The 15,781-nt window shown below is 43.9% G+C and overlaps 1 protein-coding gene across 2 annotated transcripts in view; it reads left to right on the top strand.

Annotated features, from left to right (window-relative positions):
- PFDN1 (prefoldin subunit 1) overlaps nucleotides 1-15,480 on the top strand; it is a 69,220-nt gene extending 53,740 nt beyond the window's left edge. The window contains exons 4-5 of one of the 2 annotated variants that reach the window (XM_061151461.1): nucleotides 14,593-14,672; nucleotides 15,149-15,480. In XM_061151461.1, coding sequence (XP_061007444.1) covers nucleotides 14,593-14,672; nucleotides 15,149-15,152 — 84 coding nt within the window. In that variant the 3' untranslated portion in view covers nucleotides 15,153-15,480. Of the gene's footprint in view, nucleotides 1-14,592; nucleotides 14,989-15,148 lie in introns of those variants that run through there. The other variant, XM_061151460.1, reaches the window with a different exon arrangement.
- Nucleotides 15,481-15,781: the final 301 nt, after the last annotated feature.

The raw sequence follows: 15,781 nt of genomic DNA, 5'->3' as shown, positions 1-15,781 counted from the left end.
CCAACAGATTGGTGAGATCTCCTGCTGTCACTTCCTAATGGCCATGGATTCTGTGGTGAAGCCATCTCCTAAAATAGCTGGGCGGGATTGAAGGTGGGAGGAGAAGGGGATGACAAAGGATGAGATGGTTGGATGGCATCACCGATGCAATGGACATGAGTTTGAGTAGGTTCTGGGAGTTGGTGATGGACAGGGAAGCCTGGCGTGCTGCAGTCTTTGGGGTTGCAAAAGTCAGACACGACTGAGTGACTTGGCTGAAACTAGCTGGCTTCTGCCAGTGTTTCAGAAATGGAGATCACATGTCCTTCACAGAGCCAGAATCAGAATTGATGGAAAAGGAAGCGCAGATCATAATGGGAACCCAGGATTCCCGATTCTAATTTCTAACCACTTTTACTCTGAAAGAAATGAGGATTCCTATGCCATGGTTGGATACTTCCAGTAGCTGGGTCCTCTAATATTAGTGGTCCTTTTATTATAAAATTATAAACCCCTAAACACCAACTCTTTGAGTAAAGAGATAAAGTGGCTTCTAAGTGGCCTTGTGTCTGGAAATTGAAGGAAGGGCAAAAGAAAAACCACCCCTTGAATCATGTTTGCAAAGAGAAGTGTGCCAAGTGCTCTTTATTACTCCAGTGTCGTTATAAATTTAATTGGTCTTATGTCAGCTACTTAGATCAGAGCTAATAGCATGTTCAACTCCTGTCTGTTTGTACCAGTTCCATGGTAACTTGGGTGGGTGTGGAGTTGGGACAAGTGGCAGCTGCGACGTCTGGTCTGTGGAGTGATTTCATCATGATACGAGCCCCTTTATCAGCCTGATGGAGAAGTGTCACTGGGCAATGTGACCTGACCTCTCAGTGCCCTCAGAGCAATGAGCCAAGGCCTTGGGCTGCTTGTCTGACCTAGAGGGTTAGCTCAGAGTTAGAGAGCAGTGATATGAACAGGTGTAACTATCAGTTTCCCTTTTCTCTTTCTGAGTAAAAACAAAGCTGAGGTTTTTTAAAAGCTTCATAAAATAACCCTTTGGTGTTAGAGTGAGTTTGTAGTTCTCTGGTTCTGCCCTCTGATGACCTGTGCAAATCAGCAGAGGAGGTGCCCATGAGTCATGCATCTGTGCTTTAGTGGCTTTGAGCTCTTACTTGTTTTCACTGTCTCCTGGTCCTTTTATGGGTTTCCGGTTGCCGTATCTCTATTTTTTTAGTTGTATAAATATGTTACTCGATTGGAAAGTAATATTGTGATCACATAGAAGTTTCCTTGCCTTTGTTTGTCCATAGTCTCTCCCAGAGTACCTTATAAACTCATGAAATGTTAATGCTTCTGCTGATAACATTAATTTTCAGAAATTAATACATCAGTTTATTTTATCCTGCCTGGTTTGTGTATGTGTTACTGTCAGCCTCTGGGTGGAGCAAAGACTAATTTGCTCTGAAAATAATTCATTCGGAACTTGCATTGCCATGCCTGTTTTTAAACACAGCCTTACTACTGTCTAATTCTAGAACATGTTCATCACCTCCCAGAAGAAACCCGTTAATCATTAAGCATTTGCTTCCCATTTCCCCTTCCCCCAGCACCTGGTAATCATTCATTTATTTTCTGTCTCTGTAGATTTGCCTGTTCTGGATGTTCATATAAATGGATCACACAGTATGTGGCTTTCTGACTCTGGCTGCTTTCCTTAGCTTAGTGTTTTCAGAGTTCATCTGTGTTATAACATGTATCAGTACTTCTTTCCTTTTATGCTGAATAATATTCAATTATATGGATATACCACATTTAGTTTATCTTCTTATCAACTGATGGACATTTGGGTGGTTCCTACTTTTGGGCTATTAGGAGTAATGCTGCTAACAGTCACAAGTTTCTGGTACTACACCTGTCTTCCTTTTTCTTTCTTGGATATACACCTGGGAGTAGAATTGCTGGGTCTTACCATAATTTTGTCTTTTCAGTTTCTTGAGTAGCTACTAAACTGTTTTCCATAGCAGCTGCATCATTTTACATTTCCCACCATCATATATGAGGGTTCTGATTTCTGTGTGTCTTCATTAACGCTTATTTTCCATTTTTGATTGTAACCATATTAGTGGGTGTAAAATAGTATCACATTGTGATTTTGTTTGCGTTTCCCCAGTGAGTAATGATGTTGAACATCTTTTCCTGTGCTAATTGGCCACTAATATATCTTCCTTGGAGAAATGTCTACTCGAGGGTCCCTTGCTTGTTTTTTAACTGGGTTGTGTACCTTTTGTTGTTGAGTTGTAAGAAAATATAAATTCTTAACTTGCTTGAAGCAAAGAGTAGAATCAGACCGACTTCTGGCTTTTGCCACACATATTTGCATGTTAGTCTTGCCACCACGGGTGAGTCAGTTACACCTCCACTTCTAAGAATGCAAGGTGTTGCCCTCACTTCCGCTCTCAGAGGGCACACCTTTGTTCACCTACCCCTTTACCATGCCTACAGGCCAAACTCCATTGTAAACACTGCTGATTTGATCCTTTTGCTCTTCTTGTAAGAGGGCAAACTAAAGACAAACTGAAATAGTAAAACTTGTTTTATTTGCTCATTTGGAAGACTTGTAGAGTATCGATTGTCCTGTTGATAGGTCAGGCTTTCTGACCCTGAAAAAGCAGAAGAAACTAATGCATATTAGAAAATTTCCTTTTGTAAAACTTGTTTTCATGAGACTTATGTACTGTGTACATTTATTTCTCAAATATGATGAAACTTAGAATAATGTTCTAGTTGGGCTCTAATTTTTAGGGCTTTTTGGTTTATTTATTTTAGAAAGGAATCAGAGACCCCAGGGTTGTGATATTGGTAGTTGTCTTTGCCCATCCTTTTTCTGATCTCTTTCCTGCAGGCCCTGAATCAAATATTTACCATGTTTAATATACTGTTAGGAGATTTGTACAACACACAGTTCTCAGTTGTGGCATTGCGTGATCTCTGAGGGATATTTTCTTTGTGTATTTATTTCCTGAATATAGCAATTCAGCCCTTCTAATAATTTCCTTGGGTGTAGAGTATACTGATACTCTACCACTCTTGTGTTAGACCTGTGTGAAGCCCAGTGTCTCCTTTGAGGTTAAGAGGTAAAATTAATTTGTCCTGACACTTAGTGTACTCTTGGGGCTCATCTGTGACAATTAAAATATCCGGTGGTTTCCCTTCATGAAGTTTTAGGGTCAGGTCTCAAAGAGCTATAGACTTTTAATTTTTATTTTCAGTTTTTTTGGCTGTGCTGCTTGGCTTGTGGGGTCTTAGTTCCTCGGCCAGGGATTGTATCCGGGCCCTCAGCAGTGAGAGCGAGGAGTCCTAACCACTGGACTGCCAGGAAATTTCCTAGACGTTTTAAAGTTAGAAGATATTCCAAGGCCACTTGATGGCGCGCTCCCCCCCACTGCCCTCAACATTTCTGATGTGTTGTCGTGGTTCCTACTGGAACACATCCAGTGATTTCTAATCATCTTATCCTTTTTTCCTGAACCACTCTTCTCTCGGTTTTTGTGAAACAGTGCCCCTCCTTTTTAGTTACTTGCTGGTTCCGCTTCTTCCTTTCATTCTTCCTAAATGTTGACTTCCTATAAGGCTAAGTCCTTTTATTCTGAATTCTTTCTCTAAGAATTCCAATCATTCTCATGGCTTCAAGTACTATATGTAAACTTGTATCTCTAGCCCAGACTTCTGTGAACTTCCGGGATGCAATCTAGTTTTCTTTTCACATCTCACTTAGATGTTTCACAAGTAACCTTAAACTCAACATGTCTAAAACCAAACTTACTATCTTTCCTTCCAAACCTGATCCCCTTGGGAAGTATTCTTGACACCCCCCCCCCCCACTTCTGATTAATAATGAAGGTTATGGTGAAGTCCTCTGATAGCTTTTTCTCTTAAATGTTTCTTAAATCTGTGCTTCTCTAGTTCCATTGCCACCACTAAGATACTGTCATCTCTTTCTAAGATTATTACAATGGCTTCCTAATAGGTTTCTCAGCATTCACACTTGTATTCTCTAACCGAGTGCTTCCCAACCCTTTTCACATCACAGCACCTAGAGAACAGTATTTGCATAGTTCACTGGGATACGTGGACAGAGGGTGCTCAAGGTGGAGGCAACTGCCCAGGGGAGGTGGGGGGCCCTTTGGCTACTCCAGGGACTAAAGGGATCAATATCATGGATACATCTATTACCCTTTCATTACTCACCAGGCTTTCTGCAGGAAGCCTAGCTCTAGCTCTAGCTCATTCTCTGTGTTGCAGCCAGAGTAGTTTTTGTTTCCAGTGGAAATTTGATTTTTGTCACTCTGGCTTAAGACCCAGTGGCTTATATACACCATGGAATATTACTCAGCCGTTAAAAAGAATTCATTTGAATCAGTTCTAATGAGATGGATGAAACTGGAGCCCATTATACAGAGTGAAGTAAGCCGTAAGCCAGAAAGATAAAGATCATTACAGCATACTAACACATATATGTGGAATTTAGAAAGATGGTAATGATAACCCTATATGCAAAACAGAAAAAGAGACACAGATGTACAGAACAGACTTTTGGACTCTGTGGGAGAAGGCGAGGGTGGGATGTTTCGAGAGAACAGCATGTATATTATCTATGGTGAAACAGATCACCAGCCCAGGTGGGATGCATGAGACAGGTGCTCGGGCCAGGTGCACTGGGAGGACTCAGGGGAAGCGGGGGGGGGGAATCGGGATGGGGAATACACGTAACTCCATGGCTGATTCATGTCAATGTATGACAAAACCCACTGCAATGTTGCAAAGTAATTAGCCTCCAACTAATAAAAATAATTGAAAAGAAAAAAAAAAAAAAGACCCAGTGGCTTTTCATCATCTTTAAGATCTTTAATATGACTTCTGACCCTCTGTGATCTGACTCAACCTCACCAGCCTCATCCTTCTGTATTATCTGTCCCTCCCTCCCCCTTCAGTACTTCAACCTCACTTGCTCTCATTTAGTTCAGATATGTCTTGCTTCATTCGACCTTTGCACATGCTGCTCCATTTGCCTGGAATTGCTCTCTCCCCCTGCTAACCTCTCCACTTAATTTCTATTCATCCTTCATAGCTTATTCAAAAGTGCTTCTGTGATTTCCTTGATTATACCAGGTGTTTCCTGTATTAACACGCTCAGACACTCAGTCATGTCCAAATCTTTGCGACCCTTTGGACCATAGTCCGCCAAGCTCCTTTGTCCATGGGATTTCCCAGAAAATACTGGAGTGGGTTACTAATTTCCTCCTTCAGGGGATCTTCCCAAGCCAGGAATCGAACTCAACATCTCCTGCTTTGCAGGCAGATTCTTCACTGCTGAGCCATCAGGGAAGCCCCTTCCTCTCTTAGACACTGTGCTTTTCCCTCAGAGCCCTTGTTGCAATGGTAATTACATGTCTGTATGTCCTGCAACAGTGTAATCTGTGAATAAGTGTGTGACTTGTTCACTGCTCTAATCCCAGTGCTCTTCAGGCGTAGCATGTATTGAGTGCCCAGTAAATGTTGGTTAAATTATGTGTCACTTCTTAGTACTGAGGATGAAGGTTTAATCACATCAGAGAAGATCCCTGCTTTTATGAAAATCATATTCAGATATAGACAATGACAGTATAAGCAAGAAGACAATATAAGCAAGAAAATACGTAGTATAGTGATATTTTAGAGAGCTGTTGGTCAGGCCTCTCAGAAAAGAGGAAATTTCAGGTGAGGTCTGCATGAGAGGAAACAGCCAGCCACTTAAAAGTATCCAAAAGAAGAACATTCTAGGTGGAGGGCACAGATGATACAAATGTCTTGTTAGAAAACATTTAGAATTGTTTAAGCAAGTGAGAAAAGGAAAGAGTTGTACCAAGGTTGGAGTGGTTAGCTTGGACCAGTTGATGCAGGGCATTATTTCCTGGGTTGAAGAGTTCAGATCTTATTTGAAGACATTCAAGGGTTTTGAGCAGAAAGTAACCCTGATTTACTTGTTAAAATATCCATGACAAACATCCAGGCGAGGATGATAGAGGCGGCTAGGATGGTAGCAATGGTGCTGGATAGAAAGAAGAGGATGGTTTGGGGATATCTTTGGAAGTAAGTTAAGACTGATGGGTGGATGAAAGGGGGGATTTTGGGGTTCAAGGAAAAGAGAAGAATTAGGAGTGGCTTCTGTATTTTTTTGTTTCTCTGGTTTTTAAATTGAGCAATTGAATGTATAAATCAATTGTGCTTATTTTAGACATGTTAATTTTGGGTTTGACAACCAGGAAGATATGTTTTATAAGCAATTTGACATGTAAATCTGGAATTAAGGGGAGTCTGGGTTGGGGATACAGATTTGGGAGTCATAATGATCTTTAAAGCTGAGAGTAGATGAGGGTTTCTAAGAGAGAGTGATGAAGAGAAGAGAAGTTAAGGACAGCTTCCCAGAAAATACCAACATTTTGAAGTTGAGCAGAGAAGTAGTCAGCAAAAGAGAACTTAGAAGGAGTAGCCAGTAATGTAGGAGAAAGATAGGAGTGTGGTATCGTGAAAGCTAAGAAAGGAAGTTATTTCAAGAATTGTGTTGAATGCTGTTGAGTAAGAATGAACAGGTTGAGTAAGAAGAGAACAGAAAGTAACCACTGCTTTGGGTAACATAGAGATCATCGGTGACCTGGACTTCAGTCAGTTCGATAGAGTATATGGGAAGTGTGATTGGAGAGGTTTGAAGAGATAATGGGAGGTGAGGAAATGATGGCAGCTGCTGAACAGTTAGTCCAGGAGGTTTTGCAAGATGGAGAGGAGAGAAAGGAGACAGTACTTACAGGGGAATGTGAGGTCAAGAAAAGTGTGGATGTGTGTTGTGTGTGTGATCTGCCTTACCAATAGTTACCTTGCAGAGAAAGAGAAGTTGAAGATTAAGAAGAGAGAAAAAGGATAACTGGGAGTGAAAATTTTGAAAAGGGGATGGATTCAACGGCCAAGTGGAATTGTGTTTTTATAAAAACAGAGACACTCTGTCCATTTTAACATGGAGAAAAAAGAGAGTATATGTATAGGTGTAGGTCAGGTGGTGGATTTGGTAGTGACAAAGAGATAATTCTCCTCAGATTGCTTCTGTTTCCTCTGAGCTGGGAATGAGAGAGGAAGAGAGAGTATAGGAAATCTGAGGAGACAGGAGGGCATGAAATAGTTATTTGGGAGAGCAAAGAAGTTAATACGTTAAGGAACTTTAATAGAGCTTCTGGACACTGGTGAGTGTCTGAAATTCATGGTCTTGAATTTAAGTGAAACTGTGTAGCACAGTTTCCTGTTTTTCTCCAGCTACGTTCAGCTAGTCAGGTACAAATGTGGAGTGGATGGATGGTTGGATTAGCTTGGGTTGTTAGTATGTTGCTAGGAAAGTGCAACAGAGGGAGAGAGGGAGCAAAAGGAAGTTTAGAAGGGGAATAAATATAAATGGTGGACTGTGGACGCTGAGCTGGGTGGGAGGGGAGAAAGTCCTGGAAGCAGAGTGCATAATGAAAAACTTGTTGAGTGATGAGGTTGAAGAAGTGCTGGAGGGAGAGTTATCAGATCAAAATGACCTGGAAAAATATGAAGTGGTGGTGGTGAAATTGAAATTCTGGAGGAGGTACAGTTACTGGTGTCAGTATCTCTGGGGTATGACTATGGGCTGGGTGACTCAGGAGGGGGAAAGTAAAAACTGTGAGGGGAGAGAAGGGCATAGTGTTGAATGGATCATCTCCACTCTTGTTGAAGTCACCCTGAGCGGTGCAGCTGTGGTGGAGAGGGAGACGGTGAACCATCGATGAATGGGGGGCCGCACCCAGACTACTGGTAGATTGCAGCAGCAAGGAGGGGAGAAGAGGATGGCGCACTATGATGCCACAGACTTCAAGGACCAGGGGTTTTGGAGGAAAAAAGAGAAGATGGTTTGGCAGTAAACTTGATGAATGAATGGAAGGGTGGATGGATGGAAATTTATGCTTTTATTAGGCAGCTTTCATTGAAAGTTAAAATCTCTGCTTGCTGGATTCAGTTCTACCTTGTAAGGCTCCCTCTTTTTTGAAAGAAGAGAAGTTGGCAAACCTTGCTGGCTAGATCTGGCTGGCTTCTTGTTTTTGTGTTTTTAGAACACAGCTAGCCCATCTGTTTACACATTAAAATTTTTTTCTTTTTGGCTGTGCTGGGTCTTTGTTGCTGTGCTCAGACTTTCTCTAGTTGTGATGAGTGGCAACTACTCTAGTTGCGGTGCATGGGCTTCTCATTGTGGTGGCTTCTCTTGCTGGGAGCACCAGCTCTGGAGTTTGTGGGCTTCCGTAGTTGTGGCGCACTGGCTTGATTGCCCATCAGCCTGTGGGATCTTCCCGGCCCAGGGATTCTTAACCACTGGGCCCCTGGGAAGTCCTGTTTACACATTTTTTATGTTGCATTTTGCACTACAGTGGCAGAGTTGAGTAGCTGTGATGGCAGTAGTTCCACAAAGCCTAAAATATTTACTCTCTGGCCCTTTATTGAAGGAGTTTGCTGAAGTCCATTTTTGAAGGAGGGTTCTCAAACTTCAGTGTGCAACAGAAGCACCTGGAGGGCTTGTGAAAACAGATTGCCAGGCTCCATCTCTAGAGGTGCTGATTCAGTAGGTCTGGGTTGGGACCTAAGAAAGTGGATTTCTAATAAGTTCCCAGGTGTTAATGGTGCTGCTGGTCAGGGGACCGTACTTCAAGAGCTGTTGTTTTAGGTATTTAAGTTAGTGATTGGATTCCTTCTCCCTTTAATACTCTTTGAGCCAAGTTCCCTACCTCCATTAGCTATATACCTCTTAACATGATTATTGTCTTATCTTACCCCTTTAAGGTTGGTGCCTGTGAACGTAATAATTCTTTGGTTAAAGCCTGATATCTGCCACGTGCATTGGAACAGGTACCCGACCTTGCTCTTCGCTTAACTTGTGAGCTTGTTTTCTTTGTTGCTCGTATTGTCTCATGTACTGGTCTTTCTCTGAGACTTAAATGAAACTGATGTGGTAGGGAGAGTAATAGTAGGTAGAGATCACAAACTTTAGGTGGACTAAAATGCTAATGAACGTCATTATTTGGAGGAAATATGACCCCTTTCCTCCTCCTGCCTCCACCCTGGTATAACTCTGCTCTAAGGAACTTTAGTAGAGCAGAGTTTTGTTTTGCCTTGGGTAGATTGAGCCATATGATCATAGGTGGGATATGGGAGTCTGGCTTCATATGGTAGCTGTGTTAGAATCTCTTTAGGAAGTAGAAGAACATCTGGGAGAAAAAAAAGGTCATTGCTCAACTGATCCAAGTCTTTTGTTCCTGTCTTTCAGCAGAGGAACTTCTGAAAGGTGTCTTGAAAGCAGTTTCTAAAAGATAAGGAGACAGTAACCCTTTCTTAGGTTTCTCTTTATTCTCTTGTTCCACACCTAAAATTGCTTTCTTTAAGCTCATCTCCCAGCCATACGAAGTTCAGCAGTTACCTTGCAGCCCAGTTGTTTCCTTATGGTGAAGTAGATAAACCCAGATGAGTTCATAAGTGGACGTGTGTCCTTGGATCACTTGTCTCTTATCTTCAAGTTCCTGGTCAGGTTTGGCCTGCCCTTTCTGCCTCTGGTGCTCCTCACCCACGCAGACTCTTGCACTTGCACTTTCAGAGCTCTGGCCATCCCGGTCTCATTTCCCTTTCTGACTTCTCTCATTGTGCCCTTGCGTTGCCTTGTTTTTCTCTTCTTCCTCTTGTTTCCCTGCCCTCCTCACATTTTACCCCATCTGCCAAAACATGCCTCCTCAGCCTCAGATGCTGGCCTCTTGTTAAATTTCCCCATTATGGGCATCCGGCCCCCTCTGACCATTTTATTCTTCCACGAACTGAGAGAACAGGAGAATCATTGAAGCTCTTGAGTTTTTAATTTGGTATTGTCTAAATCCTCATTTGATAAGTTGGAAAATAAAACGGGAGAGAGGAAAAAACTTTTCTATACCCCAAGGTAAGACAGGAAAAGCATTAATTTTGAGAAAGAGAGGAAAACAGTGTTCCTAAGAAAAGTCTGTAGAGATAATGTCACAAGATGCATTACCTCAGGAGTCTATTTGAGAGATTGTGTCATGTCAGAAAAGTTCTAGGGGACTTGAGCCTCTTTCCTTGGTGAGAGGATGAGAATGAAACTCCAAGTCCTTATTCTGAAAGAAGAACTTCACGCTGATGAGCAAGAAGGCCAACAATGTCATTTCCCTGGCCGTGGTGAGCCCCACAGGAAATCTCAGAATTTTGCGTCAGGACAAGGCCCACAAGAATGTTGTTGTGCCCAGAGCCCTGTGGTTTGATGCCACTAGAGAATTTCCTATGGAAAGTGTTCTGAGGGAGTGCTCAGTAAGGCAGAAAGGTGCTGCAGTGAGGCCAGCGGATACCTTCCCAGGACTCGGGATGGAAGGTGGGGGTTGAAAATGCCTCCTAGAGTTTCCACAGCAGTCATTATCCCCTTGTCGTGCACAGCAGCCTTGACACTGATATCACATGGAGCCTTTCTCAACGATTTCTGACTCCAGGATGCGGGAACTGGGGATGGTTTGTATTATGGTTTCACAAGTTGACCAGTTAAAGCATAAGGGCTTTGACCCATACGTAGGGCCTGTTCATGGGAGCAAGGTTTTGATGTCCGCGTCAGCATCAGTGAGGTCTGAGTTTTAAACCTGTGCATTTCTAGAGGCAGAGGTTAGAGGGCAATGCCAGAAACTGAAAACCACCTTGAAGGAGAATGGTCATTTTCTGCCGTTGCTTCCTCTGGTGGGTAGTCCTCTTTCATGCAGATTGGGAGGGAAACTAAAATGGAGTGTGCATACAAGGAAATCAGAAAGGCCTCATTTCCCGTGATAAATGCACTTATTCAACTACTGAGTTCCTGTTATAAACCAGCCATTCTTCTAGACACTGGGACTCTGTCATGAGCAGTGTCTTGCCGTCAGGAACCATGTCTTCTCATAGGGAAGACAGACATACACATACACCCCTTCAGGTGGATAGGTGCTAAGGAGTGAGGAGACTAGAGTATGGAGCTACATGTGATCATGAAGGCCTTTCCCATAGGTGACATTTGAGAAAGACCTGAAGGAACAAGTACTGTGGATATCTGGGGAAGAGAGTCCCTACACAGAACCACAGGCAAAGGACAGGCAGGAGCATGGCTGGTGGATTGGTGGGACAGCTTGGAGGCCAGTGGGCTGGAGCCGAAGTGAGAGAGGGAGACACGGGAAGGGAGGTCAGAGAGTCAGCTTAGAGCAGGACTGTACATGGCTTTTTGAAAGGCTTTTGCCTCTTGAGAGAGATGGGAGGCCTTTGAAAGATGACTCTGGCCACTGTGAAGAAACTGAAGGGGGTGGTCAAGGATAGAAGAAAGGAGACCACTTAGGAAGCTCTTGATTAAGGTCAGAGTCTGGAGATATTTTGAGATAGCACTAGCAGGATTTGTTGTTTGATTGGCTGTCAGGTGTGAAAGAAAGAAAATTCAAGGATGACACTGAAGTTTTTGCCTTGAGTTGCAAGAATGGAGTTACTTACAGGAATGGGGAAGAGCCAGGTCCACACGGTTTCTGGTTTGACTAATGGTTTTAAACTGTGGAGATTTAAGGAAGAGAAGGTTTAACTTAATCATTGGTTCCTTAATTTTCTCCATTCTCTCTGATGGTCTCATTTGTATTTAGGTCAATTCTACAACAATTATTTCTGAGGTAAGTACAACTCCAGCATTCTCACTTTTAGGGATCCTTACCTAAGCCTCTATGATTCGGTGTGGGTGAAAGGTATGGGTCCAAAAGAACCTTGGGATAAACTCTGTCTCTGGGATAGGGCCGCATAACAAGTTACCAGAAACTGGGTGGTCTTAAACAACAGAAATTTATTATTTTTTTTTTTGCAGTTCTGGAAGGTAAAAGTCCAAAATCAAGGTGTTGCAGGGCCACGCTCCATGTGAAGGGTTTAGGGAAGACTCCTTCCTGCTGTCTAGCTGACGGTGGTTGTGGGCCATCCTCGGCCTTCCTTTTCTTGGAGATGCATCCTCCCGCTCTCTGCATGACATTTCCCCTGGGTGTGTCCCTTAGTCTTAGTGTGCCCTCATCTTAACTTGGTTACATCTGCAAAGACCCTGTTTCCGAATAAGGTCACATTGACACATACCAGGCGTCAGGACTTCATCATGTCTTTTCCTGAGACAATTCAACCCATATCCTGTGCTTTGGTACAGGTTTGACTGTGAGGGTCTTCTGGGCTTAGGTATGTTTGAGAATGAGGCAACTGAAATACAGTTGGAAAGCAGGACTATGCTAGAGATGCCCCATCTGTTGGGATGAAAAAAAAATTATTTAATGTCCAGTAAGTCTGTTTAAACTGAAGATAGACAAGTTCATTTTACATTATTTTGAAACTTGAAGACTTTAGGATATGCAGTAGTAAAAATCACGAAAAAGTAATGAAACTGGAAGTGGAAAATGGAAGGAAGAGATGTGGCAGAATAAAGAATTTTAAAGCTGAGAGTTACAACGTGGATTTGATTGTCCAGAGGCTGGGGCTGTAGGAAGAAAGGCTCTTGCTGATATTCCAGTTTGATGGTTTTGCTTGCTGGGGCAGCAAGTGGGTGGACATGAAATGCAGCACACCTGGATCCTGAGCTCTGGCTGAACTGCAGGGCTAGAACCGCACTTGCTCCCCTCTCCTCTTCCTTGGATTCCTTACCGGGCTGGGACCCAAAAGGTGCCCAGGTGGCACATTGCACTCACTCTCTAGCTGCTGTGCAACACCTGGTACATGTGCATTCTTCAGTGGTGTGTCAGAAGTTACTAGTGTTTGCCTTTTTTACTCACCACAAGTAAATCTAATGATTGTTTATCAGAGGAAGTTTAAGTTCCCACTCTGATATCACAGTGATAGGACTGTACCAGGTTTAGTGGTGTACCAAATTTTCTTGGCAGTAACACACACTTGTGGCCATAGAATCACCGTGGTCACTAGGAGTTTTTGTGGAGCTCTTGTTCTTTTGTAAGGAATTGAGTGCAAGTTGAAGGGATGGGAGATGGGCAAAGAGACAGGGCTCTTCCTGGCCTTCAAGAAATTTGAAGTTCGGAGACAAACAGGAACCAGAAGTTCACATAAGAACTGTGAAGATAAAGATTTGTGGGATTAGCAGATGCAGACTGTTACACATAGGATGGATAAATGGTGGGGTCCTGCTGTGTAGAGCAGGGAACTGTGTTCCATGCCCTGTGAGGGACATGGTGGAGGGAATATGAAAGAGAACATATATGTGTGTACTGAGTCCTTTTGCCATGCAGTGGAAATTGGCACAGCACTTTGAATCAGCTATATTTAAAATTGTGGATGCCTCAGCACACAGCACCTAAAGGAAACTGTACTTTCCAGTGTATCATTTAGTAAATGTTTGGACAGAGAGTGGGAGAAGTTAGAGGCAGGGGTATGCAGAAGGGGCACCAGAGAGGTTTCATGGTGAAGGCCTTGGGCAGTAGAAGCCCTCATTTCATTTTTCTGCTTCAGAGGTTGGGGATCAGTCCCCAAGCAAGGCCTGAGACCAGGCTGCTTACCTGCCCTCCGCCGCCGCCCTTGCCTGGCTTCCCCGGGTCATCTGGGCACTTCAGCAGTCAAAACCCCCAGCTGCTGGGGTGAGGGAGGGGCACTGGGCTAGGGCTCTGCACTTCTGACTCTAGTGTGGCTCCATCCCATGCGCCCTGGCAGGGGATTATTTTGAGCATTCCCCAGAAAGGGAGACTTCATGTCATGTCTGTTAAGTGGGAACGGAGCCACAAGTGTGTCCACAGGGCAGGGACCAGTGGTGAAGCCACCATACTTCTGGGGTGACCACAGGGCAAATAACCTACAGACATCATTTCCTTTGACTAATCTTTCGTAATCCTGGTCCAGATGTGGCTCCTGAAAGTGAAGTTCTTTGTCTAAGTTGAGATTTTTAATTTAGGACCCAGATGGGGTAGGAGGTAAACTTCCAGAAGGTCTGTTTTACTCCGTGTGTCATTGTCCTGGATTCCTGGCAGGCAGTGGTTTCATTAGAAAAGCAGATTTCATCCTGACTCATCTGCCTCGGTAAGCCGTGTGATACAGCTTCTCAGTCCGCGAGGCAGCCTGTCTCCCGTCGCTCTGGACAGAGTGGAGGGCACACTGTCCGCTCTGCTGCAGCGACAGCTACAGGCGCCTGGCCTGGGCTGTGGAAAACCTTGAGAGACAGTCTGTTATGGGGCCAGAGCTTTGTCCTGGAATTTCCTGGCCTTTGTCTGTCTGGTGTAACTTCATGTACCACAACGCCTGTTTTTAGAGTCTGCTTCCTTCTGGGGAAGAGTGCTGTTGCTTCCCACAGAGCACTTCTGCTTCCGGAACTGAGCGACACCCTCCCTGGTGCCCAGGCGTCGGGGTGGGGGGATGCTCTGGGGCAGCTGTGTACACCTGGCTCTCAACAGACAGCAGGCTCCTGGAAGTCACTAGTCACAGAGAAGCCATAACCCTTGGCCATAAAAGCAGCATCTGTCAGCTTGGCACATTCACCCTGATCCTAACCCTTGTTTCCTTCTCATATTGCAGCAGAAAAAATCCTATCTGGAGCGGAGTGTGAAGGAAGCTGAGGACAATATCCGGGAGATGCTGATGGCGCGAAGGGCACAGTAGGCAGCCTCTCAGGAACCTCTTCTTTCTGATCCCTGCCATTCTTGGCGAGGAGCCTGTGTAGGGAAACTGCTCTGCCTGAGGGACATTTTATCTGGATGGTCTAGTAACCTTATGTTTTATGCATGGCCTGGAGCCCTTTTCAAATCTCATCCTTCTATGTTTTATCCTGGCTTTGCCTGCTACCCTTCTCCCCTGTGGTTGAATCATGAACTCCAGGGAAGGGAAGATGGGAGCCAGGACAGATAGGGGAGTTCTTCCGGGGCCTACTGCTGGTCACGCTGGTCAGACCAATAAAAGACATCTGTCCCACTCTGCTAAGTCTGCTTTTCTTGAGCTGATGGATGAGAACAGAGGACCAGAGAGGCAAAGAGTGTCTCCACACCTCACTCCTCCCTGTTGCCTCTCCAGGGCTGTGGCCCTGCTCCTTCTGCACTGAAGCCTTGCCCTCTTTTTTCTGTTTCTGTTCCTTTAGGTAAACCCCTCAACTTCTGAGCCTCCATGTATCAGTAGTATGCAGATGAGGAAGAAAGGAGAACAGGCATAGCTGAATATATGATCACAACAGTCGTACCTCAGTGGCAGTCTGCCTAGAGTCTCCTCGTGTCTGACTCTTTGCAGCCCCTATGGACTGCAGCATGCCAGGCACCTCTGTTCTCCAGTCGCCTGGAGTTTGCTCCATTGAGTTGGTTAAACAATCGCCATTATTAAAAACTAAATTTGTAAATTTACATTATATTAAAAGTAAGGTTAATAATTATTAAGAACTTGTCCTTTCTGAATTACTAAATTTGACCATTATCTATTTTTGAGACTGACAGTTTGTTGTGTCTGGATAGTGGAAATACAACCTAGCAATGTGAGCCTGACCTTCTCTTCCCGACTCCCATGTTCAAGATACCACGTTGGTAGCTTGAAATCAGCCATGGGGGTACCTACCGTTTACTCCACAGAAATCAGGTGACGATACAAAATCATGGCTTTTTGTTTTTAAAGAGAGAGATGGTAGTTAAATATTTTGTTTGTTTTTAAAGCAAGAGAACTACTAGTTAAATATTTGTCAGCAACTGAAGAGGGAAAGTGGGCAGGCGCAGTTAGGCAGGGAGAG

This window comes from Dama dama, chromosome 9 (assembly GCF_033118175.1).
Source record: "Dama dama isolate Ldn47 chromosome 9, ASM3311817v1, whole genome shotgun sequence".
Taxonomy (NCBI): domain Eukaryota; kingdom Metazoa; phylum Chordata; class Mammalia; order Artiodactyla; family Cervidae; genus Dama; species Dama dama.
The sequence above is the reverse complement of the archived record's forward strand: the minus strand, read 5'-3'. Positions and strand labels throughout refer to the sequence as shown.